This window comes from Bidens hawaiensis, unplaced genomic scaffold (genome assembly GCF_021521415.1).
Source record: "Bidens hawaiensis isolate Kalapana, Puna unplaced genomic scaffold, B.hawaiensis_p1.1 tig00419492_1, whole genome shotgun sequence".
NCBI classification, from domain to species: Eukaryota; Viridiplantae; Streptophyta; class Magnoliopsida; order Asterales; family Asteraceae; genus Bidens; species Bidens hawaiensis.
The window spans coordinates 62,966-89,065 of NW_027504879.1; the positions used below are offsets into that span (position 1 = coordinate 62,966).

Below are 26,100 nucleotides of genomic sequence, written 5' to 3' on the forward strand. Positions count from 1 at the left end.
CTACATCCGCTCCTGCAAGTTAGGCTGCATCGGTTGGACACTGAAGGAAAAGGGTGGTTCATCAGCTTGGTAATCTCCCATTGCTGCCATTTCATTTTGTTGCTGCATATACATACATACATACATACATACATACATACATACATATATGTGGTAGAAATAAGATTACCATATACAATAGAATTGTTGTAAAATGCATAATAAACTTACCATCAAATAAATGAGGTGCTTATTCTCCTCCTCTAGAACTTGTTCCTAATTCACACACAAATCCAGCATATTCACAAATAAGTAGCTATTTTACAGATAACAATTAGAACTACAAATGATCTATGTATTTTAAATTAACTTACACGTTTCCTCATGATTTTGGGGATTTCATCCTGTTAAAAGACATCAAATATATAAGCAGCCATTGGGGAGTGTGTATAAAAGTCTCAAAATAAGCATACCTTTCTTTCGCGAATGTTGGTAAGTCCATTTTCCAGTGCTTCTTCGTATCCAATTAGTTCTTCATACGTTAAAGATGTTATATCTTCTCCTTTCAAGTGCCTAAAACAAAACAATTACAAACATTAATTTATCACCCACAAAAGAATCTTAATTAATATTGAGAGGGAGAGGGTGTACCTGAGCTCAATTTGCTTACTGTCGTTTTCTTTCTTGATTCTGTCAATTTCATTCTGCAAATTCTGTCCGGAAAGATAATCAAGGGAAGACATGAATCATCAATCAAGAAACTAATTATAAAACAAAGAAAAATATTAAATTAAGCTTACATGTCAGAGGTGCAACTCCCTATATAACATGAATTTAAATCAAGCATAAGACACTAGGGATCTTAGGTTGTTAAGTAAATGGTAGTGAGAGAAGACTAGTTCATGGATGTAACATCTCATGTAGTCTTATTGATGGATCCTATCCTATATATATGTAGATCTGGTCGTAGAATTCATAAATCAAGTTACTTAATTGGCATCTTTTTAGCAAACAAAAAAAACATGTCACAGCCCACTATTAGAACCCCCCATATAACCAAATCTTTCTAGGACAAAGGCAGAGACAAAAGAGTGAAACCTTACTTCATGTTTTGCATCCCACAACTTGTTTCCAGAAAGTCTTTGGTATCTATCCAGCATGTCAATCAAGCTATCAAATTGAGTAACATCTTCTCACTTTAAAGATGGGAATAATATTAATTACCACTTTTAATCGTTATTTTGGCTCTAAGAGTATTCCGTTCACAATCTAACTCAACCAAAGTTTTTATTAAAAATATAATTTTCTTTCTTACACATACACAACCTAACCAAACTTAATATTTATACTCTCATTCACAACCCAACCAATCAATTACCAAACCAATTTTATATTAAAAAAAATGTGTTGTATGGTATTATTTTTTTTTCGTGTAGTAAAAAGTTAAAACATTTTAAAAAAAATTTAAGTAAAATCGTATATTCTAAACAGAATGAAGAATTTTCAATATTATTGTACTCTATAACTAGCGAAACTTTTTATTCTTTATGAAGACAGGTTTTTCTTAAGTATTATTATCAACTAGTATTTCAACCCCCGCATTGAGGGGGGTTGTAAGCGTAAAAACGAACCGTATTTTGATACAAAAACCCAGCAAACTTCGACCTGTAACAAACTACACACATTTGACCACATTGGTTTCTAACCCGAACCGGTTTGCACCAAAAGTGCGAACCCTTTCCAGTCCAGTTTATAACCCGAACTACTGGTTTGTGCCCATCAACCGATTTGCGCGCGCGCACACACACACACATATATCAACTATGGTAATCAAAAGCCTATTTAACACAAAACTTACAAACTCTTTCATTGACCAAGTTGTACAACTCTACCATTCAGAACCAAATAAACCATCTACTCAAACACAAACAAAAAAAATAAGCTCACCTCAACATCCAAAAGTGCTACTATTGCCACCTATGAGAACCCCTCGCTTCGTGTGGCTGGCATAAAGTATTTAGGTTTTCATGTGTTAGCTATTTGTTTTCTTGTTTTCTTTTGAACGCATGCATAAACTTGGTTGGGTTTTTATGTATATTGGTTGCAGCTTGAACCACATTTTCATAATAAGGATGATCACATAATATGAAGTTAATTGTTCACATCACATACAACGCTGAAGCCTCATTAGTTAACCGCTGCTTTTTTTACCAAAGAGTTTGTTTGTGATATCCGTGCTTGCTTTTCTTTTGCTTGTCTTCTTGACCTTGCAAATTAAGACACAATCTATTAAGTATGATAGCTATGTAAGCCTTGTAGAGTGTTTATTACTATCAGTTTAATCCGTATAACCCGTTTTAAGTCAAAATTAAATAATTTACCATGTGATCCATTTCAGCGAATCGTTTCAACCTAAAATATAGAAGTTGCTCATATGACCTACTTGATAAGCACCGTTTCAGTCTAAATTAATGAACTTACTGATATGACATGTTTTACCTGTTTCTAACTCATATTGCCCCGTTTAAGCCAAAAATGAAGATTTTACTCATTTGACCCGTTTGAGTCTAAGTAAAAAAATTTACTTGTAATCTGTTACAGAGAAGGTTAAAGAATTTACTAATTTGGCCTGTTTCAATCGAAGTAAAGATCTATTTTAGTCAGATAATAAAATAAAAAAATATATATTTTGCATACTGATGGCTCCCTAGAATGTTTCTCCTCTTCACTAATGTATTTGTTGTATAAGTTTTAGATGTGATATATACCTGGTTGTTCGAAGAGCTGCAGCAAAACCTTTAAAACTGCTAACTATTTTCTACCTTCATTGGTCTTTTTGCCATTACTTTCTGAAAGTAACAAATAGAGAAATACATAAACAAAAGCACATACGGATAAAAAAGAAAATGTTAGATAGTAACTTGGAACACACACTAAAAGCCATACATGAAGTTGACCGAAATGTAGCACTTACAATAGCTAGGTGAACCAAAACTTTTGACGCCTTCCTACAATCAACAAACAGTAAAGATTCAAATAAAAAGCCTATCTTTATATAAAAAAAAATAAACCAAAATTTTAAATGTGTGAAACAGTCACGTAAGATACCTTCTAATAAGTAATAATATCTTTAGAGAAATTCTAGTGCCAAAGCATCTGCAACTTATTATGTCTTCCTGAAAAAACGTGGAAAAATGTAAAAAAAAAAGTTTTCATGGTGGCTTGACTGTCAATTAAATTTTACATGGTAGGCGGTAGCCAATAAACTGGGAGAAAATAACACTTAAACTTAGTTTTACAACACCTATGAGCTCGACTTTCAACCTACAATGTTCACAAATGCGCATCAAGCAACTACAGCACCGACGATGTGACCTAATTCGAAACCAAACTATGTGTTTCTTGCCTCTCTGCATAAAAGATTAAATAGGAATACAAAGTGATTATTACCTAATCTGAGGAGATGGAGGCGGAGAGCGGTTAAAGGCGGAAACTGATTTAATAATCTCTGATTTAATAATTTCTGTGTGATGTTCTTAAACGGGCAGGGATTTCTGCTAAAAAGGAGGCCTCTGTTAACTTTCTCACGGATCCTCTTGAAGGGAGGTCTACTTTACGACCAGCTGATATTCTTGTGTTCGGGTGGGCAGGGGGGAAACACGCCTGTGTGGATCTTACAGGAGTGTCTCCTCTTGTTGGGCTCAGGGACCGTGGGTTTGTTGTGGGTCAGGCTGCGTTGAAGGCTGAATCGGGCAAAGTTGTTAAACACGAGAAAGCTTGTTTAGATAATCAACATGTCTTTCTACCATTTGCCTTTGATACATTTGGTTTTCTGGCTCCAGAGGCTGTGAAATTTTTTAGTAGGGTTCAGCGCGTCGTACACGGAACCTCTTCAGCTTCTAGGTCCCAAAGCTTCGTTTTTAGCAGGATTGGCTTTGCTTTTCAAAAGGGGGTTGCGGCGCAGCTTGTTGCCCGTTTGCCTGCCACTTTATTGTAATCGTTTTATAGTAAATTATATAAAACTTCGTTATGAAAAAAAAAAAAAACAACTTGTGGATAAAAGATTATCATTGTAAGACTAAAAGTGGAGTTATATTAATATTACAATGGTGTTCTGTCTGCGAAGGTGAAGAACGCACAAAACTGTGGTATGAAGAAGGTAAGGGGACGTGGATTTTGACGGTGGTTTGAAAAGACGGAGAACACAAACAGTTCACTGCATAAGCCTCGTGAAGTGAGACCACGTGGAAATTAGAAGCCTGAGACACATGTGAGCATCTTGTACAACAATTAAGGTACATCACTGAAAGCGAAGTTTACAACTAAGATTGCATAAGAAACTTTACAATTGTAATATATATAATTACATACATATTGTTAAATGATATATTTTATTTGAAAGCAATATACATGCACTCAATTATAAGTGGATGAGTTGTATACTAATCAATATAAAATAAATAAACGTACTATTCTCAAAATCAACTTACATTCGGTGAAGCAACCTGGTCACCCCCTTTTAATTCCACCTCAGCTAATATATCTTTTTCTTTTTAATTCCACATAAGCTTAACAAGCGACCGGCCAAGAAATTTTACTCCCGATGGGAGTAGTCTAAGGTACTTTATACACATAATATAAGGATCTTGCTATTTACACACCATCAAATCTAATCTTACTCCATCTAGAAAATAAGAACGGCCTTTGTTGGTAACAATGTGGTGGTTGTTTAGACTTTCTGGTAGTTATGTCACGAGCCCTCCAAGTCAGGCGATGGATGTTAAAAGAACATGTGTTAGATTATTAAATTCGACATAGTTGATTTTGATGTATTTGATGTCAATCCGGAACCTCTAATAACAAGTTTGAATTTGACCGCCAATCCTATAAATACGGCTCCAACATTTGGGATGACAAAAAAAGCATATTGTGTCTTAAATCTTTTACGTTCTATTGCTGATGGTACTTTAATTTGTTCACACTCTAGAAACGTTCAATGCAAGGGTTTTTAAGACATGCTTTGAGCTCTTAAAATGCCCCTCCACAAGCTAAACACGTTACAATACCTAAAAGACACGTTGTATTGCAACTAATAACACGTGATATTCAATCACCAATTACACGTTCTGGACTCGTTTCTAACAAAAGAACCCGTAGCCTAACTTAAATACACTTCGACAACTTCGCCTAACATGCTAGGCGAAGTTGTCACTAACTTCGCTTAAACACAAGTTCGCTTATGATGGGCGAACTTGTGAAACACATTAACTAACACATAACAAAACCAACTAACACAATTATAGACACTAGATACTGAACTACTGACATCAGTGTACCAACAGCCAGAAGTAACCTGTCCTGAGTATCATGGATAATAGAGCTCTGCCCCCCCCCCTGTATGGTTGCCACAATCACCTTCGGGGAAGTCTTTGAGCACCTCTTGTATTTCTGGATCCTCAATGCATCTCAAGTAGGGACCTGCAAGAGATTTTCTATATACAGTATCTTGTAAAATAATGGAATTGTGATACCTTTATTTTGAAAGCCTTGGATTTTCCTGTAGGTATTTCTCCATCTTGGAGGAATTTGTTGATTGGAAGGATCCAAGATTCTACTTTTGAAGAGGATGAAGGTTCCTTCAGTTCTTGAGAACAATCCGTGGTTACCTCAATTGCTTCTTGTCCCCTTATTTCCGGAGACAATATGTGGATGATAGGTATCTTTGTGTCATTCGGGATCTTCAAGGATGATGCTAAGTTTGCTAAGGCATCTGCCCCAGCATTTTCTTCTCTTGGTACCTATATGATACTAAACAACTCGAAGAATTTTGCAAATTCCTTCACAATTTCTAAATATTTGACCATATTCTCACCTTTTACGGTATAAGAACCGTTAAAGTGGTTAGCTATTAACAAAGAATCTATATATATTTGAAGATACCTGATCCTCATGCTTTTGGCTAATTGCAAACCTGCGATCAAAGCTTCATATTATGCCTCATTGTTGGTGGCTTGGAATGCACATGCAATGGACTGGGGTATTATGACCCCCTGTGGCGATTTTAGTAGTATGCCCAAACATGTTCCTCTTACATTGGACGCTCCATCTGTGAAGAGGATCCAAGGATCCTTGGTTTCTTCAAGTTGTTGGACCTGAAGTCTGCAAGCGCTTGTGATTTAATAGCTATTCTAGGCTCATACTGAATATCATATGCACTTAGCTTCATAGCCCACTTGGCCATCCTACCTGACATTTCTGGTTTTCTAAGCACATTCTTAACATGATAGTTAGTTCTTAAAATAATAGTATGTGTTTCAAAATAGTGTCTCAACTTGGTTGAGACCATAATTAAAGCAAGAATTAATTTTTCAAGGTGAGAATACTTGACCTCTGCGTCCAAAAGACTTTTACTTACATAATAAACGGGATGTTGTTCACCTTCGTGATCCTTCACAAGGACGGCACTTACTGCGTTTCCTGAGACAGCCAGGTATAGATATAAGGATTCTCCATCCACAGGCTTCATCAGAGCTGGTATTGAGGATAAGTAATCCTTTAAGGCTTTGAGTGTAGCCTCATGCTTCTCCGTCCACTCAAACTTCTTATTCTTTCTAAGAATGTCGTAGAAGTCTTTGCATTTTTCGGAGGATCTTGAGATGAATCTGTTGAGAGCGGCTATTCTTCCTGTGAGCCTTTGAACATCCTTGGCATTTGCAGGCGACTTTAAGTTGATAATGGCTTCTATCTGCTCGGGGCTTGCTTCTATTCCTCTTTTGGTGACCATGTACCCTCGAAACTTTCCAGCCTTAACACCAAAATGGCATTTTGACGGATTCAGTTTTATATTGTATTGATCCAGGATGTTGAACACTTCTTCGAGATCTCTGAGATGATCCTCAGCTTTCTTCTATTTCACCACCATGTCATCTATGTAGACTTCCATGGTTTTGCTTAATGATCCTTGAACATCATATTCACCAGTCTTTGATATGTTGCCCTGCATTTCTTAGTTCGAACGGCATAGCAATATGACAATATATGCCGGTAGGAGTCATGAATGCTGTATCCTCTTGATCAGATGGTTCCATCTGAATTTGTTGAAATCCAGAGGAATCATCCATAAAGGTAAGCATTTCATGTCCTGCCGTTGCATCCACCATGGAATCTATATGTGATAACGGGAAAGGATCCTTGGGGCATGCCTTGTTTAAATCAGTAAAATCGACAAACGCCCTCCACTTTCCATTCTTTTTAGAAACAACAACCACATTAGCTAACCATCGAGGATACTTAACCTCTCTATCATACCAGCCTTAAGAAGTTTTTCAACTTCTTCTTGTATAATCTCATTCCTCTCAGGAGCGAATTTCCTTCGCTTCTAATGGACGGGTTTAATAGAATGATCAAGGCCCAATTTATGAGTAATTACCTCCTTCGAAATACCTGTCATGTCTGAATGTCTGAAGGCAAATGTAGATTTTCTTCGCTTTAAGAAGGATACTATATTCTCCTCGATCTCATTAGGGATACTGGATCCTAGGAACACTTTCATGTCTGGATCCTCGGGATCCAAGGATACTTCTTTTAGGTCCTGCTCTCGAGCTTCCAGTACATTCCTAGGATTTTCCTGTAATTGCTATGCTATCGTCTGTTTAGCTGTCGGCTTCATGGATGAAGAATAATAATTCTTAGCTTCCACTTGGTCACCATCTATCCTTACTACTCCCCAAGGAGTTGATAGTTTGATGCACTAATGGTAAGCAGAGGCTACAGCTTTCATCCCATGTAGCCAAGGCCTGCCAAGAATAACATTGCAACAAGACAGATTGTCAATAACACAAAATTTTTATAAGAGTTTAACCCTTCAATATAGATTGGGAGGTTGATGTCCCCCAATGTTTCTTGGTTTCTCCACTAAAACCAACTAGCACCGATGTCCTTGGAATGATCTCTGAATCCAGGATGTTCATCTTCTGAAGAACATCATGTTGGATGATATTGACTGAGCTTCCACCATAGACTAGGATCATGCGCACATAATGGATAGCAATAAATAAAGTTACAATCAAACCGTCGTAGTGAGGATCCTGGATGCTTGTCTTATCTTATTCATCAAAGAAGATTCTTTTGTCAGTCGTCAAAGTAGTGGATATGACTGGTCGTTCCCCATTCTCCATCTTGGTTTCTTTGGCCAGTCTCTTAGCTGCGGAGAAGGAAGTACCACATATATCCAAGCCACCGGAGATGAAGTTAATTACTTGTGCATCTGGTGGGGGCGGAGTTGCTTTTTGTGGGATATCCTCAGGATCCTGGATCCTGGACTTTTTTCTTCCCAATAGTTCTTTGAAATGGCCTTTGCTTAGGAGGTATCCAATTTCCCTCCTTAAACCAACACAATCATCGGTCTGATGGCCAAAGTCTTCATGGAATGCACACCACTTGGACTTGTCTTTGAAGGATGTTGTTTTCTCAATTTTCCGAGGCCACCTTGCTTTCTCTCCAAGATCCTTCATGGCACAAATCAAATCATGAGTATCAACAGAGAAGCAATATTCAGAAATACTTGGGTAGTCCTCATCATCATCTCCTTCTTCAACTGTCCGGACGTTTTGGTTGTTGAACTTGGAGTAAGGCTTCGAGTTATTGTTCCTCAATGAGGATCCTTGTTTCTGGTTAGGAGATTCTTGCTTCGTTTGGGCCCCTAATCGTTCTTGGATCCTCTTGTCATTCTCCAGCCGTATGAATCTTAGTGCCATGTTCCTTACTTCATCAAAAGTCCTGCAAGGAGTCATCACAAGATCGTCATAAAATGGGGAGCCCCTTTGAAGTCCCATCTTGAATGCTTCAACAGCTGTAGCCATATCCAGATTAGGTATTTCTAGGGCTTCCTTGTCAAACCTTGTAACAAAATCCCTTAAGGATTCATCATAAGGTTGGACAACTCTATATAAATCACTAGTTAACTTCTCAAATTTCCTACTACAATAAAACTGGTTGTTGAACAAGTTAACTAAATATGAAAAAGATATAACAGAATAAGGAGGAAGACTTAGCAGCCATTTAAGTGCAGATCCTGTTAGTGTGGATCCGAAACCCTTGCATAGACAAGCTTCCTTGAGTCTTTCAGGAATTGGATTGATCTCCATCCTTTCCCTATACCGAGCCACGTGTTCTTCCAGATCAGTGGTCCCATCATACACCTTCATGTTGGGGGTTTGAAAGCTTTTTGGGATCTCTGCATCGCATATCGGTGGAGCAAATCTGGACAGATTGGGGCTCCCTTCTGGTATTTCAGGAATTGGACGGACCACTCCTGGCACGCTGGATATCATATCCTTAAGCTTCTGAAGTTCCTTAACCATAGCCTGATTGATACCTGTATCCTACATAGAGCCAAGGTTAGTGTCTGAGGATATATGATTATAGGCGTTACCTCTTGGTTGGTTGAACGTTGGCATCCCAGAAGTGTAGTTAAGATAAGAGGCATCTGCTACAGTAGCAAGTCCACCAGAGGCAATGGTCTGCATGGGGATGATGTCCCCTTCATGGACCTCAGAAGACCTTTGATGGTGAATTCCTGAGGATCCTTGATTCTGCCAGAAGGATCCTTGAGGTTGGGAGCTGAAGGATCCTATCCTGGTTGAAGGATGAATGATCCTTGTTGAAGGAACGAGGATCCTTGAGTTTGTTGACGCACGGAACCTTGTTGAAGGATAGATGATCATGGCTGAAAGAACGAGGATCCTTGAGTTTGTTGACCCACAGACCCTGGTTGAAGGATGGATGATCCTTGCTGAAGGATCGAGGATCCTTGAGTATGCTGAGCCACGGATCCTGGAGTAGTGAAATCCAACACCCTAGGCATCAAGGGAGTGTGATTCTTCGTTGGCCTCTTTCTTTTCTTGAGATTTCAATTTCATGTAGGATCCTTTGGTCGGTTTTGTTCTGCTACTCCATGTATGCCTTAACTTTTGAAAACATAGCAGAAACATCATTGTCAGATTTGACCACCGAAGTGGCAGCAGTGGTTTTTGAGCTCTGGAAGACTGGAATTTGTGTCTTGTTTCCAGCCGAGGTGGTCCTTGGTGCTCCCGTAATTGGAGGAGGTATCGGCGGCAAAGTTCTTGATGAGAGAGAAACCGAGGATGGCATGGTTGATGAAGTAGAGGTTTATTGAGAGGCCATTGATGGTGATACGAGTATGAAAAGTTGAAAATTGATAGGAAATAATCTGGATTATAGCACCAATTGCCCCACGGTGGGCGCCAAATTGTTTTGGACAAAAATCTGCTAAGGATAATGTATCCAAATTCGTTTAGTGAGGATTAGTGCTATGATAACGAAAACAAGTATGTATCGATTGCAAACACAAACACCCGGATTTGTTACGGGGAAAAGCCCTTGATCTGGTTCGGATCACCGGCACAAAAACCCTGGGTGATGACAACTCGTCGATCACCACTTTATTAATAAAAAAAATTAGGATACAAGGTTGGAGATTATGATCAGTATTACAACGAAAGCTATGTGTGTGTGTATATTGCTGAATTCGTGGTGAGCAGAGTGTGTTGTTGTGTATTTTCTAACTGATCATAGCCTCTATTTATACATCAAAGATAATAACTGTTGGGTCAAGAATTTGACCCAAATGAGGAGATTTGACCGAAAACGAAGAATATGGAAGATTGGAATCTTCTCAACCACCTCAGAAACTACTAAGTATTGAATCCGAGCACACCTTGGACCTTCGAGTAAGCTTTTACTTAGCCGAGTACGAGATTTTGCCTCCCGGGAAAGGTTTACTTCAAATAGACTTCTTCAGTGGATATCCGAGCAAGGTATGCTTTTTATTGATTTTCAGAGTAAGGATCATTGATTTGGCATATCCGAGCAAGGTTCACTTTGTCAAGCAGGATTGTTCTTCAAGACCAAGTATTTTACTCTTCCGAGTAAGGTATGGTCAACCACGTCCAAGAAGCCAAGTAATTGGAAGACCGGGCAAGGTATTCTTTAATAATTATGGTCCGAGTATACTTGATGAGTTAATGGAATATCTCTAAGTTATATCGAGTAAGGTTCTGCTCAAGTATGGTAGGTATTCTCGAGTACGCCTTATCAATAAGTTATTCAATGACAATGAGCCGAAAAGGACCATTGAAGAACAAGGTTGCTCGTAAGGATTTGTCGGGAAAAGTTTGATAAGTCCAAGAAGATTAAAGTCTACTCGGTGAATATTTTACTTGGTAAAATATTCTTTAAGTAAAGTCTACCCGGAAACTGATTCTGAGTACACTTCTATGTTTACCAAGTCTGAAGGAAGGCCGAGTACACTGCGTACTCGGAGATTGAAGTTTAATGAAAAGCCTACCCGGAAGACTTGTTTTACACTTAGTTTTATTTTTGAATATGTAATTTGAATATGTACTATCAGATAGGGTTTCTAAAAGGAATGACAGCTGTCCTAGGTTGGCAGGCCTATATATAGAATAATTAGGGCACGCCGCCAGAGGACACCGAAAAAGAGAGAGACAGAGAGACAGAATACACACGACACATTAATTGAGAATATTTTGTGTGTGTAACGGCTGTCCGAGGATTCCTTATAAACCCTAAATCGATTACTCCTTTTGTATGAATCCTGTGTGTGTCTTCTATCTTTGAATATTCATTGCAACCGTATGTTTGTTATTGATTCCGCCTCTAACAAACGGTCATCTTTCTAAATATAGTAACCCGTCATTAACTCTCTTGTCAACACGATTAATTTTGTGTGAGTTATGACATGATTGATTAAAGATCCGAGCCGAATCGACCATAAAAGTGGGACACAGACAAGTGGTATCAGAGCTGGTTACTGCTATTTTTTTAGAAAGATTGTTGCTGATTGAAGATTTGAAGAAGAATAACGTAAGCAGAGCACTGTTCGATTGATTTGTGACGTCAGCTGCCCTGTTTTTTCATTTTTCTTTCAGATCTACAATTTTCCGGTGTTTTCTCTTCCTTGTTTCATTTAAAGTTTTAATCTTTATATCTAAATCTTATTCTAATCACATCAGACACATCAGATCTGAGCATTCTGGTTTCAGTTCTGATTATTTTGAAAACTTTTTATAAGAATCTGATATTTGTTTTCTCAAAATGTCTGGATATGAGAAACAAGAGGTGTCTACTAACAAGATACCTAGGTTGTATGGACAGGAAAACTTTATCAAATGGAAGGTACTCTTTGAAGCAGCCGTATGCTACAATGACATTGACATGTGGAACTCCATCAAGAATGGTCCACAAACTACTGTTGAAGAAGGTGCAAATGCTACTGCAACTGCTGCTATAAGAGAAAAGATGAGAAAGGTGGATGACAAAGCCTTGGCTATGATTAAGCTAGGTTTGTCTTGGGAAATTCTGACCAAGGTGGCTCATCACACAACTGCCAAACAAATGTATGATGCCATCCTTGAAATGTATGAAGGGAACACTGAATTGAAGAACATTAAGAAGCAAAGACTGAAGCAACAGTTGGAAAGGTTCAAGTATAGAGATGGAGAAAGGTTGAAGTCAATACTAGAACGTTTTCTGAGTATTGTGAATGAGTTGAGAACAACTGATTATGTAATGAATGACTTTGATTTGAATACAAAGTTGCTCAACTCAATGCCAAAAGAATGGTATACTGCTTGTAAATTCATCCTTCAAAAGCAAAATTTCAATGAATTGAAATTGGATGATGTGGTATGTTTTCTTCAAGCTGCTGAACTTGAAATGATTGAGAATGAGATGATCAAGGAAGATAGACCAAGTTTTCATGTATCAAATGCTTTGATTGCACCAATGGGAAATCTGTCCATCAATAACCAACAGCAAATTCCCATAATAGAAGAACCATCTGAACATAATGTTCTGACTCCAAAATCTTTTATTAGGGGTAGCACAAGCACTCAAGGAAATCAGCAAAGGTTCAATGTGCAATTGATTGATGATTCTGACTCTGCCTCTGTGTCTAATGGAAATGTTCCTAACCGTTCAAAGCAATGAGACACAAGCTTTGTTTTCGATGTTTACTGAGTCATATAATGCCTTTGTTGCAAAGAACATGATTCACACAAGTGTGGTTCAAGATGATTTGGAACAAATTGATGCAGATGACTTAGAAGATATGAATTTGAAATGGCAAGCTGCTATGTTGGGATTGAGAAGTAGAAGGCTGTATAATAGAACTGGTAGATCTATTGTTTCTGGTCCAAATAACAGGATTGGGTTTGACAAGTCAAAAGCAATATGCTACAATTGTCAGCAACCTGGTCATTTTGCTAGAGAATGCAATCAACAAAGAAATTTTCAGATGAATCAATTTCAGAATCAACAACCAGGAGGTCAACCTCAATATCAAAACAATCAATCTAGAGGTCACCAGCATTACCAGCAAAATCAGCCAAAATTCAACAACAACAGCAATCAGATGAACAATTTCAACAACAACAGCAGTTACAATCCAAACTTCAATCCAAACTTCAATAACTTTCAGTCTCAAATGAACAATCAACAACAGAACATGCAACAGAGTCAAGGATTTCAGCCTCAAATGAATCACAATCAAAACCTTCAAGGAACTCAAAATAGTCAAAACAACACTGTTCCAGCAAATCAAAATTAGATCAGAAATCAAGGAAATATGGCAGTGACTACACAACATGAAGGAAGTTTTGATTGGAGCAGTCATGAGGAGGATATTGCTGATGACATCAGAAAGGCAAATGTGGCATTCATGGCCATAATTGAGAAAGAAAAGGGAACCTCCTCTCAGAAACAGGCCACTCCATTGAATGACATATGGTATATGGATAGTGGTTGTTCTAGGCACATGACTTGTGACAAGAGGTCACTTGTGAACTATGAAGAGAAATTTGAAGGTCCTGTTGCCTTTGGGAGTGATGAAAATGATGGAAAGATTGTGGGTAAAGGAATCTTGACAAATGGAAAGGTGTCATTTGATAATGTGTTTCACGTTGAGGGACTTCAATACAATCTTCTGAGCATATCACAGATGTGTGATAAAGGTTACAAAGTTAGTTTTGACGATTCTGATTGCTTCATCTTAAAACCTGAATTTGTGATTCCACCTGAGATGATTATGATGATGGCACCCAGAAATGGCAACTTATATGAGTTGAATATGAAAGAAGCCATTTCAAGAGGTGGTGCATGTTTTGTTTCCAAAGCCACTGAAAATGAATCAAAATTGTGGCATAGGAAATTGTGTCATGTAAACTTAAAGAACATGAATAGACTGGTCAAGGGTGAACATGTGATTGGTTTACCTACAAGAGAATTTAAGTTTGATGATCACTGTGATTCATGTCAAAAGGGCAAGCAACACAAATCTACTCATAAGACAAAGCTCATCAATTCAATTGATCAACCACTTGAGTTACTTCACATGGATCTTTTTGGTCATGTGAGTGTGCCAAGTATTGGAAAGAAAAGATATTGTCTGGTGATCATTGATGACTATTCAAGATATACTTGGGTCTATTTCCTAAGTACCAAGGATGAGTCTGCTGAGTTGATTATGGGTTGTGTTACAATGATTGAGAACAAGCTGAATAAGAAAGTCAAAATGATGAGAAGTGACAATGGTACAGAGTTCAAAAATGGAGTTATGGAAAAATTCTGCACAAAGAAAGGAATATTTCAACAATTCTCAGCTCCTAGAACTCCTGAACAAAATGGTGTGGCAGAAAGAAGAAACAGAACTTTGATAGAAGCTGCCAGAACCATGTTGACTGATGCAAATCTGCCTGTCACTTTTTGGGCTGAAGCAATCAATACAGCATGTTATGTTCAGAACAGGGTACTTGTAAACAAATGGCATAACAAGACTCCATATGAAATTTTCAATAACAGAAAGCCTTACATCAAGTTTTTCAAGCCCTTTGGTTGCAAATGTTTTCTATTGAACACTAGAGATTATTTGAACAAGTTTCAAACTAAGTCACTAGATTGTTTCTTTGTTGGATATTCTACTCACTCAAAGGCATACAGACTTTATGTGAAAGATCACATGAGTGTGTTAGAGTCATCTGACATCATTTTTAATGAAAATCAATTCAATACAGTCAGTGGTGCAACATGGCTGTTTGATCATGAGAGACTAATAAAATCACTCAAGATTTATTCTGAAGACTTTGATGATTCATTCTACAAGACCAGTGTGATTGAAGAGAATAAGAAGAAAGAACTGGACTTGGAAGAATTGTGGAAGAAGGTTGCTAGAAAAGAAAAGGAATACACTTTTGTGAAGAGCTCCTCAAGCAATGCAATTGAACAAGATCAGGAGATAACAAGTCAAGACAGTCCTAATGTATAAAATGATCATGTTCAGAATAGGAGTGACACAGGCAACCAATCAAATGAAGATGAAGTTGCAACAACAGCAAGATTTCAAGACTTGTTTCAAAGCTTGAATCTGGGAACAATGGTGCATCTACTTCAGAACAAACCAATGATAAAGCACCAGAGATTCATGATGCAGAAGCTGATTTGGTCATTGAAGAAACTGAACTTAATGAATCAAATCTTGACACAAATCTGTCTAAAATATGATAATACAAACTCTTACTGTTGAAAAGAATCATCCTGCTGAAAATATCATTGGTGACTTGCATGAAAGAGTAACAAAGAGTCATTCTGAGATAGCAAACATCTGTCTTTACTCTTGCTTTCTATCCCAATTAGAACCAAAGAATATTGCTCAAGCATTAAAAGACAACAGTTGGGTAGAGGCTATGCAAGAGGAATTGGCCCAGTTTAGAGATTTACATGTATGGGATCTTGTAGACAAGCCATATGACAGATATGCAATTGGAACCAAATGGGTGTTCAGAAACAAAAGGGATGAAAGGGGTTTGGTGATTAAGAACAAAGCAAGACTTGTAGCACTGGGATGTCTTCAAGAAGAAGGGAAAGACTTTGAGGGAGTATTTGCACCAGTTGCAAGACTGGAAGCCATAAGAATTTTCCTTGCATATGCTGCCTCAAAGAACATAAGAGTATTCCAGCTTGATGTTAAATCTGCATTCCTAAATGGAAAGATTGATGAAGAAGTGTATGTGGCTCAACCACCAGGTTTTGAGGATCCCATGTATCCAAACAGGGTGTATAAGTTAAACAAAGCCCTTTATGGATTGCATCAGGCTCTTAGAGCATGGTATGATGAGCTATCAAATCATTTACTTGAAAATGGTTTCACAAGGGGAGCCATTGACAAGACACTTTTCTACAAAAGAAAAGGGTCAGATTTGCTGCTTTTACAAGTCTATGTTGATGATATCATCTTTGGATCAACAAATGAAAATATGTGTTTGGAGTTTGAAGAGGTGATGAAGTCCAAGTACAGCATGAGTTCCATGGGTGAAATGAACTTCTTTTTGGGGCTGCAAGTTCAACAAAAGGCTGAAGGGATCTTCATTCATCAAACTAAGTATGTGCAGGACATTTTGAATAAGTTCAACTGTCATGCTTACAAGACTGCTTCAACTCCAATGGACACCAAAGAAAAGATGATAGCTGATGAAAAGGGGGAGTCAGTTGATGAGCATGAATACAGAGCCAAGATTGGATCTCTGATGTATCTGACTGCAACAAGACCAGATATCATGTTTGCTGTGTGTGTGTGTGCTAGGTTCCAGTCAAATCCAAAAGTCTCCCACATGAATGCTGTTAAAAGAATATTCAGATACCTGAAGGGAAGACCAGACTTAGGGATTTGGTATCCAAAGAACAAATCCTTTGATCTGATTGCATATACAGACAGTGATTATGATGGATGCAATATGAGTAGAAAGTCAACATCAGGGGGATGCCAGTTTTTGGGAGAAAGGCTAGTGTCATGGCAATACAAGAAACAGACTATTGTATCAATCTCCACTGCAGAAGCTGAATATGTTGCTGCATCTGCCTGCTGTGCACAAGTTCTTTGGATTCAAAATCAGATGCTGGACTATGGTTTTAATTTTCTAAACACCCCTATTCTGATTGATAATACTGCTGCATATTTTACTGTTAAGAATCCTGTGCAATATTCTAAGACTAATCACATTGAAATCAGACATCACTTCATCAGAGATTACAGTGAAAAAGGTTTGATTGAAATGCAAAGAGTTGATACAAGTGATAATTTGGCTGACCTATTCACCAAACCACTTGATAGAACCCGATTCAACTTTCTTTTGAAAGCCCTGGGGATGATCAACTCTGATGAAATCTGATTAAGGATGTGTGCTTGGTTGGGTACCTCTATGTGCTACTTGAATATTTTATTAGAGGTTACACTTGCTGAATATGTTGCTGAATATGTTGCTGAATATGTTACTGAGTATGTTAAATGTTATGTGACTTAACTATTTCTATGTGTGTATCTCTGTGATAACTGATTATTTTATTAGAGATTACACATATTGAATATGTTTCAACTAAATTTTATTTAATATTTTTTGATTATGTCACTGTTTTGATGTTAACTGATAGGTGCTTGAGTAACTATCTGTGCAATTTGCTTGAAATTGATGGTAATTCTTGACTATCATGTTAACTGATCTGATGTTATGATAAGTAGTTTGAACTGTTTATGTGAAACTGAATGCTTATATGATGTCATGAATAATCACATGTTTACGGTTACTTGAATATGTTCTTAATCTGATCTTCTGAAATTGTTAAGATGGGACCTGACAAGTTAGTACAGTCTGTTTTTCTTGATGATGTTAAGAATGATTAAGATTTAAGTATGTGATGCAACTGTTTGTGTCAAAATGAGTTTTATGTCAAAATTAAAGTGATTCATTAAATTTTATAATGAATTTTGTATAAATACTATATTTTGGTCAAAACATGAGCAAGTTGATTAATGGTGTTGAGATGCAACTGTTTGTGTCAAAATTTAAGTATATTTTGGTCAAAGATTTAAGTATGTGATGCAACTGTTTGTGTCAAAATGAGTTTTATGTCAAAATTAAAGTGATTCATTAAATTTTATAATTAATTTTGTATAAATACTATATTTTGGTCAAAACATGAGCAAGTTGATTAATGGTGTTGAGATATGATAAGATTATTCAGTTCAAGCTTTTAAGAAGCTTAAAAGAAGGTTTTTTTTTAAAAAAAAGGGAAAGTCTCAAGTAGTTATTTTTGCTGAAAATTAGGTCATTTGCCCAGTTAGAAGGACATGCACTTGTGTATGTTTGGTCCTTAAATCTCTACAGATTCAAAGGATAGCCATTGACCTGAAAACTGAATGCATTTGGGGCAATTATGACTTGTTTCTTATTTCTTCACTTAAAACTATGTCAATAACTCTGACTTTGACAAAACATATATTCACATGTATGTTTGGTCCTGTTGACCACTTTTGGTCAAAACAGGATAGCCATTAACATGATAAGAAAGAGATATTGGGGTGATTGAATATTAAACTGTGTTTTTGGGAAATGATAGTACATTGACTACTTAGCTGATCATATGGAATTAATAGGCTAAAAAGACCTTAGAATAGTCATTGACATGTATGGTTACTTTCCCATGATGATGTAAAATCTAAGGTGATATAAACATAATGAATATGCTAATCTTTATGTGGAGATGCATAGTTGTTTTGCATGTCTCAAGATAGATCTCTCCGAATGATATGGCAGAAAAGTGATTACCCAGTCATACACGAGCCTGTTGTTATTTGGTCAACCAAAATGAAACATCTTTAAATATGACAAAGAACATGCTTAAGAAAATTTGAGAAAATATCAAAAACAAGGGGAAGAATGAATAAATCAACCAAAAGTTGATAAGTGTTTTAAATATTTTATCAAACAAGAGGGTTACAACAAGAACTACAAAGATGTTGGCAAAATCTGTCTCATCTTGAATGAAAGGCATGTTGCTAACTGTAAGTCCAACATTCAACCTCTATATATGTTTGAATCTAAAAATACAAAAATACAATAAGTTCTATCATACAAAAACTATTTTTGACCAAATACGGAGGTCGGAGTCAATTTGGGGTGATCTGGGGAAAGCCAAATAAGCTTTAAGAAGAGATATGAGGCATCATAGCACAGTGTTGACCATTATTGCATTATGCTCAAATTGAACTTTAATAATATCACCAAAGAAATGAAAATCATGCTAAGTTTATACATGCTGTTAACCTATCTAAGTTGTCATAATAATGCTTAGAGTGATGTAATGAGATAGCTACTTAGTCAATATGATCCCATTCCTGAGATCTTTTCAGTTTATCAAAGATATTGTTTTGAAATGAATTATAACTGAAATTTGATCTCTAAATGCACCATTTGTTCTTAAACTATGTTCTGAAATAATACATAACTTAGAAATGTCTTTGACAAGTGGTTTAAGTCAAAAAGTGTTGCATTTTGCCTAAAGCAGGTTGAATATGTAAGTTCGAGTAAGGTTTGATGATTTAAAACCTTCTCGAGCACAAACTGTTTGAATATGTATTTTCGGGTAAGGTTTAACCTTTCCGAGTACAAAACAGTTGATTATGTGTGAATATGTTTTTTTTTCGGGTAAGGTTTGAAAAATCTCAACCTTTCCGAGTAAGCTTAGTCATTTCTGACTAACTTTATGATTTTCGAGCATACTTTGAAGTGTTTACACTTTCCGGGTAGAGTACACTGTTGCACTCATTTTCCCGAGTAAGCTTGAAGTCTTGAGATGATTATGTGTTGAAATAGCTGTCTTTTAACAAGAAATTCTTGTTTCGAGCAAGCTATGCATGTTATATGCTAGTTTCGAGTAAGCTATGCATGTTATATGCTGATTGTGTTTCCAAGCAAACTTTGTGAACTTGAGTAAGTACACCGAGTAAGCTTTGTGTGAATATGTTGTTAGGAAAGGCTTGTTAATCTTTCCGGGCACGCTTAGATGTTACTGTTTAAGCTTGTTATTTTTTGGGTATGGTTTGATATGTTGAGTTCCCTCGAGCAAGGGCATACCTGATAATTGAATGTGTTTATCCTAGCAAGCTTAGTGCTAACTTAGGATTTTCGGGCAAGCTCTATGAAATTTTAGGGCATACCTGATAATTGAATGTGTTCGGACAACAATCTTAGACTATAGCACACTTAAATGTTTATGTGTCTAATTTCATTCCGAGCATGCTCTGTGATATGTGTGTTTATGATTTCTTTGAAATTACAAGTGTTTTCGGGCAAACTTTGTTTTCCGAGCACACTTTATATTTTGGGTACACTTGTGTTCCTTCAATATACTTGGTAATTTTCAAAAACTTAACTTTCCGAGTACACTGTCTGTCAGAATTTCTTTTCGAGCACACTTTGTACTATATGAAAGTTATTCGGGTATACTTTACATAAGATTGTTGTCCGAACACACTTTACATCTGAAAGGGTGCTCGAACACACTATGTGTTCAAGCATACTTGAATGAATGCATTGATTGAATATGTGAGTTAGTATGATGAAATTGTTTAGAATCATACTTGGATGAATGCGTTAATTGAATATGTGAGTTGGTATGATGAAATTGTTTAGATTCATACTTGAATGAATGAGTAGATTGAATATGTTAGTTAGTATGATAAAATCGATTATGATTCTTTTTAGAGTTTGTGATAGATAAGTTTTAATTTGAAATTGAGAAATTCTTGAGTAACTTTATCTTTGCATACTTTACCATTTTTGGACACACTTTTAAATAGATAAGGAAACCATTATTGAAATAGATACGAAAGTTATGTGATAAAAGACAAAACATTTTTAAAGATTCTCACTTTATCTGACATGCTGAAGAAAAGCAAAATATGCAGACCTTTATTCATAACTCTTTTCTGATAAAGCTGCAGATATGTACCTTACTTTTGACTTAACTCTCTTTAAAAGAAGACCTGTATATGCTATTTAAAATTTCAAAATTCACATTTCAAGAGTAACTCACATTTGTGTTTTTGTGCAGATTTCAATATTATTCAAGACAACGGTTTGAATTGAAATATTATTTTTACCTTAATTTCTTTTTACTTTCAGATCTAACTGATAATTGTGTGTTCATTGATGTAACAGAAAATCAGCAATGGATCCAACTCCAAGTAATTCCAATTCCTACAAACATCATCTTTCTGAAGAACTGAAGAACGCATTGCAACAAGTTCAAACCCTAATGTCTGAAGTTGAGAAGATCTCAGCTGCCCCAAAACAGGGGGAGAAAGTACTGAATCAGGGGGAGAATTCGCTGAAGCTTCTCTCAATTTATGAAAAGGACAGCTCAGATGATGAAGCTGACAATGTTCCAGAAAATGAAAGGAAGGATCGTGAGGAAAGAAGGAAATTAAAAGGAAAAGAAATTGCACAAGAGGATGTTGAAATTAAGAAAATGGACTTTGAAATGAATACAATGGACTCTAAACTGAACGAATCTGAATCAGAAGCCAAAAGAGTCTATGAGCAGAGAATGACAGAAATTCATGACAGAGAATTTCTGAGTCAAATGTTGTCTGACAAAGACTTTGAATAACAAGAAAATTTGTTGAAAATGTTTGAAGATGAGAAAAGGATAAGAGATGAAGTGATAAATAAACAGAGAGAAGTCCCACAAGAAGTAATTGACAACTGCTTAAATGATAAAGAAATTTCAAATGGTGTGCTAGTATCTCTACTCAAGTTGATTAAACAAGAAGAACCCGAGACAGAAGTGAAAGAGAAACTAGACACTGTCATTGACATGATTTCAAAGGCTTTAAGCAAAGAAAAGAATACTCAAGACAATGAACTAAAAGGTTTGAAATTGAAAGATGATTTGGAACAAGAAGTGGAAATTCAAAAATTCTTAAGCAAATATGGTGGTAAACCAAAATTTTTGATTAAGAATGGAATTCCTTTTGAATATGTAAAATTAATGACAAGAAAAGAGATTTTGAGCAACTTCAAGAAAATGAAAGGACAACAGCTGAACTTGAAGAAGGGAGCCGCTCAGTCTCTGGTTGGTAAGAACAATTGAATGTCCAAAAAGATGGATGATCTATCAAGGATGACAGTGAAAGGGAAATTCAATGTAGAGGAATTCTGCAAACAGACAACATCCTTGCTTCCAAAACAAAACAAAACAAAGAAAAGGAAGAAATCTGTGGATACTAAGGAAAAACTAATGCAGATGCACTTGAAGATGGATAAAACCCCTGACAAGGTTGTTGCAAAAGTCAAAAATCCTTCTGTCAACCACAATGTTATGCCAAGTGGAATATTCTGTGATTCCAGGACTGAACATCTGAATGTTATGATGGAAAATGGAGAGATTGCTTATGTAATTTGATTATGAAATTTGACTTTTAATTTGATGTGTATTTTGCTAAGTGTATGTAACCACAGAGTGTTTTGGGTCAGCTGAGGTGTTCCAATCTAGGGGAGATTGTTGGGTCAAGAATTTGACCCAAATGAGGAGATTTGACCGAAAACGAAGAATATGGAAGATTGGAATCTTCTCAACCTCCTCAGAAACTGCTAAGTATTGAATCCGAGCACAGCTTGGACCTTCGAGTAAGCTTTTACTTAGCCGAGTACGAGATTTTGCCTCCAGGGCAAGGTTTACTTCAAATAGACTTCTTAAGTGGATATCCGAGCAAGGTATGCTTTTTATTGATTTTCAGAGTAAGGATCATTGATTTGGCATATCCGAGCAAGGTTCACTTTGTCAAGCAGGATTGTTCTTCAAGACCAAGTATTTTACTCTTCCGAGTAAGGTATGGTCAACCAAGTCCAAGAAGCCAAGTAATTGGAAGACCGGGCAAGGTATTCTTTAATAATTATGGTCCGAGTATACTTGATGAGTTAATGGAATATCTCTAAGTTATATCGAGTAACGTTCTGCTCAAGTAAGGTAGGTATTCTCGAGTACGCCTTATCAATAAGTTATTCAATGACAATGAGCCGAACAGGACCATTGAAGAACAAGGTTGCTCGTAAGGATATGTCGGGAAAAGTTTGATAAGTCCAAGAAGATTGAAGTCTACTCGGTGAATATTTTACTTGGTAAAATATTCTTTAAGTAAAGTCTACCCGGAAACTGATTCCGAGTACACTTCTATGTTTACCAAGTCTGAAGGAAGGTCGAGTACACTGCGTACTCGGAGACTGAAGTTTAATGAAAAGCCTACCCGGAAGACTTGTTTTACACTTAGTTTTATTTTTGAATATGTACTATCGGATAGGGTTTCTAGAAGGAATGACAGCTGTCCTAGGTTGGCAGGCCTATAAATAGAATAATTAGGGCACGCCGCCAGAGGACACCGAAAAAGAGAGAGACAGAGAGACAGAATACACACGACACATTAATTGAGAATATTTTGTGTGTGTAACGGCTGTCCGAGGATTCCTTATAAACCCTAAATCGATTACTCCTTTTGTATGACTAACATTATATAAATGGAAATCTTTTGAGTGAATCCTGTGTGTGTCTTCTATCTTTGAATATTCATTGCAACCGTATGTTTGTTATTGATTCCGCCTCTAACAAACGGTCATCTTTCTAAATATAGTAACCCGTCATTAACTCTCTTGTCAACACGATTAATTTTGTGTGAGTTATGACATGATTGATTAAAGATCCGAGCCGAATCGACCATAAAAGTGGGACACAGACAATAAGTCAATGGAGTTATAAATAATAAAGACTATTAACTAATAATCCCTAAAAATCCGCCATTGCCTTCAATATAATTGTAACTGCCACTTTGACCACGTGCTCCATCATTCAGGCTGCGAAATAGGGGTAGACCAGGTCTTGGAGCCGTTACACTTGATAAATATCAGCCTTCATATAAGAAACAACCGTTAATAGCACCAAATACCGAGGATCCATGATCCTGACATAGCTCTCGAACTCTTCAGAAGGATAACTGATCCAAACATGTTAATATCTTCTTGACTGCAAGTTAGTGGATAGACTAAGTCTTCTAACCGTTATACTTGCTAAATATAAGACTACACATGAGAACAACCGTTAGTAAATAATAAGTACTGTGGATCCTTGATCCTGACGGGATCTGGAACACATGCTAAGGATAACTGATCCAAAACATATGCCAGGATAACATATCCACAGTGTCAAATTTATGTGCACTAATAATATCCATGATTTAACAAGAACTTCTCATCACCTGTCAGTTCTGTTGATTTCTTTCTTGAAAAGACATCTTTGTTTCTTGTCTTTTTACTGCTAGTTGAACCTTGAGAACCATCAGACTTGACTGATTGTGTATCTTGTTTGGAGCTGATTCTCAAAGGTTGAAAGTTCTTTTTGAACGCTTTCTCATGCTTCTTAGGAGACACACTTCTTCTTACTAATTTAGTCACTTTTTTCTTTGCTTTGACTTCAGTTTTCTTCTTACTTTTTATCTCTTCAGCTGATTTCAACTCATCTTTCCTTGTGCTTTCATCTTCACACACCTTTCCTTTTTCCAGGTATGCTTCACACCTTTGCTTGTACAGAACAAAGTCTTGGCCATACTTTGTTTCATCTGGGACATGAAAGGGTTGGAAGTTGAATCTTTCATTACATGAGTCTGTGTGATGACCATACTCATCACACTTCTTGCACCAAACTTTTCCTTTATATTTTTCATGTTCACTTGCTTTCTTAAACCTTTCACTTGGTTTAGGTGGTTTGACTCCAAGTGTCTTTTGAGTCTTCAAACTATCATAATCAATGAAAAAGTAACAAATTCCTAAATCTTGATATCTTGTCTTTCAACCTTGCTTTTGACAAAGACAATCTTTTCCATAATTATTGGTTCCTCATCACTGTTTTCTTTGTATCTTGACTGCCTCTTTTCATATTCTTCCAATGTTTCCACTTCTCCAATATCCAGTACTTCATGACTAGAAAAGACTGGATAAACAGGGATAAAGTTCTCAACTTCAACTGTTTCAGTCACCTTCTTCTTGTTGTTTTGCTTTATCCTTTCCAACACAGCCTTGCTTGGAGGCCTTACTGCATTATAGCTTACCTTTTTTCTTTTCATAGCTGTCATAAGACACATGCTATCTTCTCATTTTTTTCATTTTGTCTCTTCATTCTAGGTGTGGCAGGTGGATACAAAGGAAGTTTGTCAATAGATTGTGGTTCCTTGTATCTTCTTCCTCTTTCAGCTTCGTTGATCTGTTCATCTGTGATCTGATCACTCAAATCATCTTGATTGAGATCATCAGAATCAAAGTCATCCTCAGAGACTTGTACTCCAATTGATTTCTCTTCTTTCAGCTCTTCTTTCACAACAAATTCACCTTCTTCATTTACCTCAACATTTTTGTACAAATAAACAAATTCTTCTTTGTCATGAAAAACATCTCTGAATTGTTGCAGGTATGCATCTCTTTTCTCTTTGTCAACTTTGGGAATAAAGTTGTTGTTGAATGGAGGTGGAACTGCTTTGTATTTGTCTTCTTCTTTCACTTGGTTTAGAATTCCACATATGTTTCCTGTGGAAACCAAGTTCTTCAAGAATCATTCTCAACTTGTAGTTTTGTGTTCTGCACCTTTTCTTCTACAATCATCTTTTTTAATCCCTCAATCTCAGTGGTGTATCTTTTCTGTGCTCTGTAACTACTTATGCGGGCATCTTCCAAACTTTTCATATTTTCTTCACTTATTAGCTCACTTTCCTCATATCCATTAATGATACTTTGCTTCCTAAGACAATCACTTTCCAGCTTGCCTACTTTTGTTTTCAATTCATTGATAATTTCATTTAAATCAACAGTAGGAGCAGAGTGTACCTGAGATGTTGATCCACATTCTTTCTCAATCAATGCCATGAATGCCACATTTGCCCTTTTAATGTCATCTGCAATGTCTTCTTCATGGTTACTCCAATCAAAATTACCCTCATGTTGTGTGATGACTGCCACATTTCCTTGATTTCTGGGTTGATTTTGATTAGTTGGAACTGAGTTGTTTGGCATAGGTTGAAGGTTTTGATTGTTGTTTCTTTGAAAGTTTTGATTCTGAGGCACAACTTGTTGGTTATTGTTCATTGGATGCTGTTGGAAGTTGTTGAATTTGGGGTTATAATTGTTGGTGTTGTTGTTATTGAAGTTG

The 26,100-nt window shown here is 36.7% G+C and overlaps 1 protein-coding gene across 1 annotated transcript; it reads right to left on the reverse strand.

Annotated features, from left to right (window-relative positions):
* Nucleotides 1–25,817, reverse strand: LOC143609112 (floral homeotic protein PMADS 2-like). Its single transcript, XM_077083963.1, has 9 exons — nucleotides 25,779–25,817; nucleotides 3,088–3,155; nucleotides 2,937–2,987; nucleotides 1,083–1,149; nucleotides 631–692; nucleotides 453–552; nucleotides 354–383; nucleotides 211–255; nucleotides 1–102 (listed from the first exon to the last, which is right to left on the reverse strand). Exons 1-9 carry the CDS (start codon nucleotides 25,815–25,817, stop codon nucleotides 1–3), a joined length of 564 nt encoding a protein of 187 aa, XP_076940078.1.
* Between the last annotated feature and the right edge of the window lie 283 nt (nucleotides 25,818–26,100).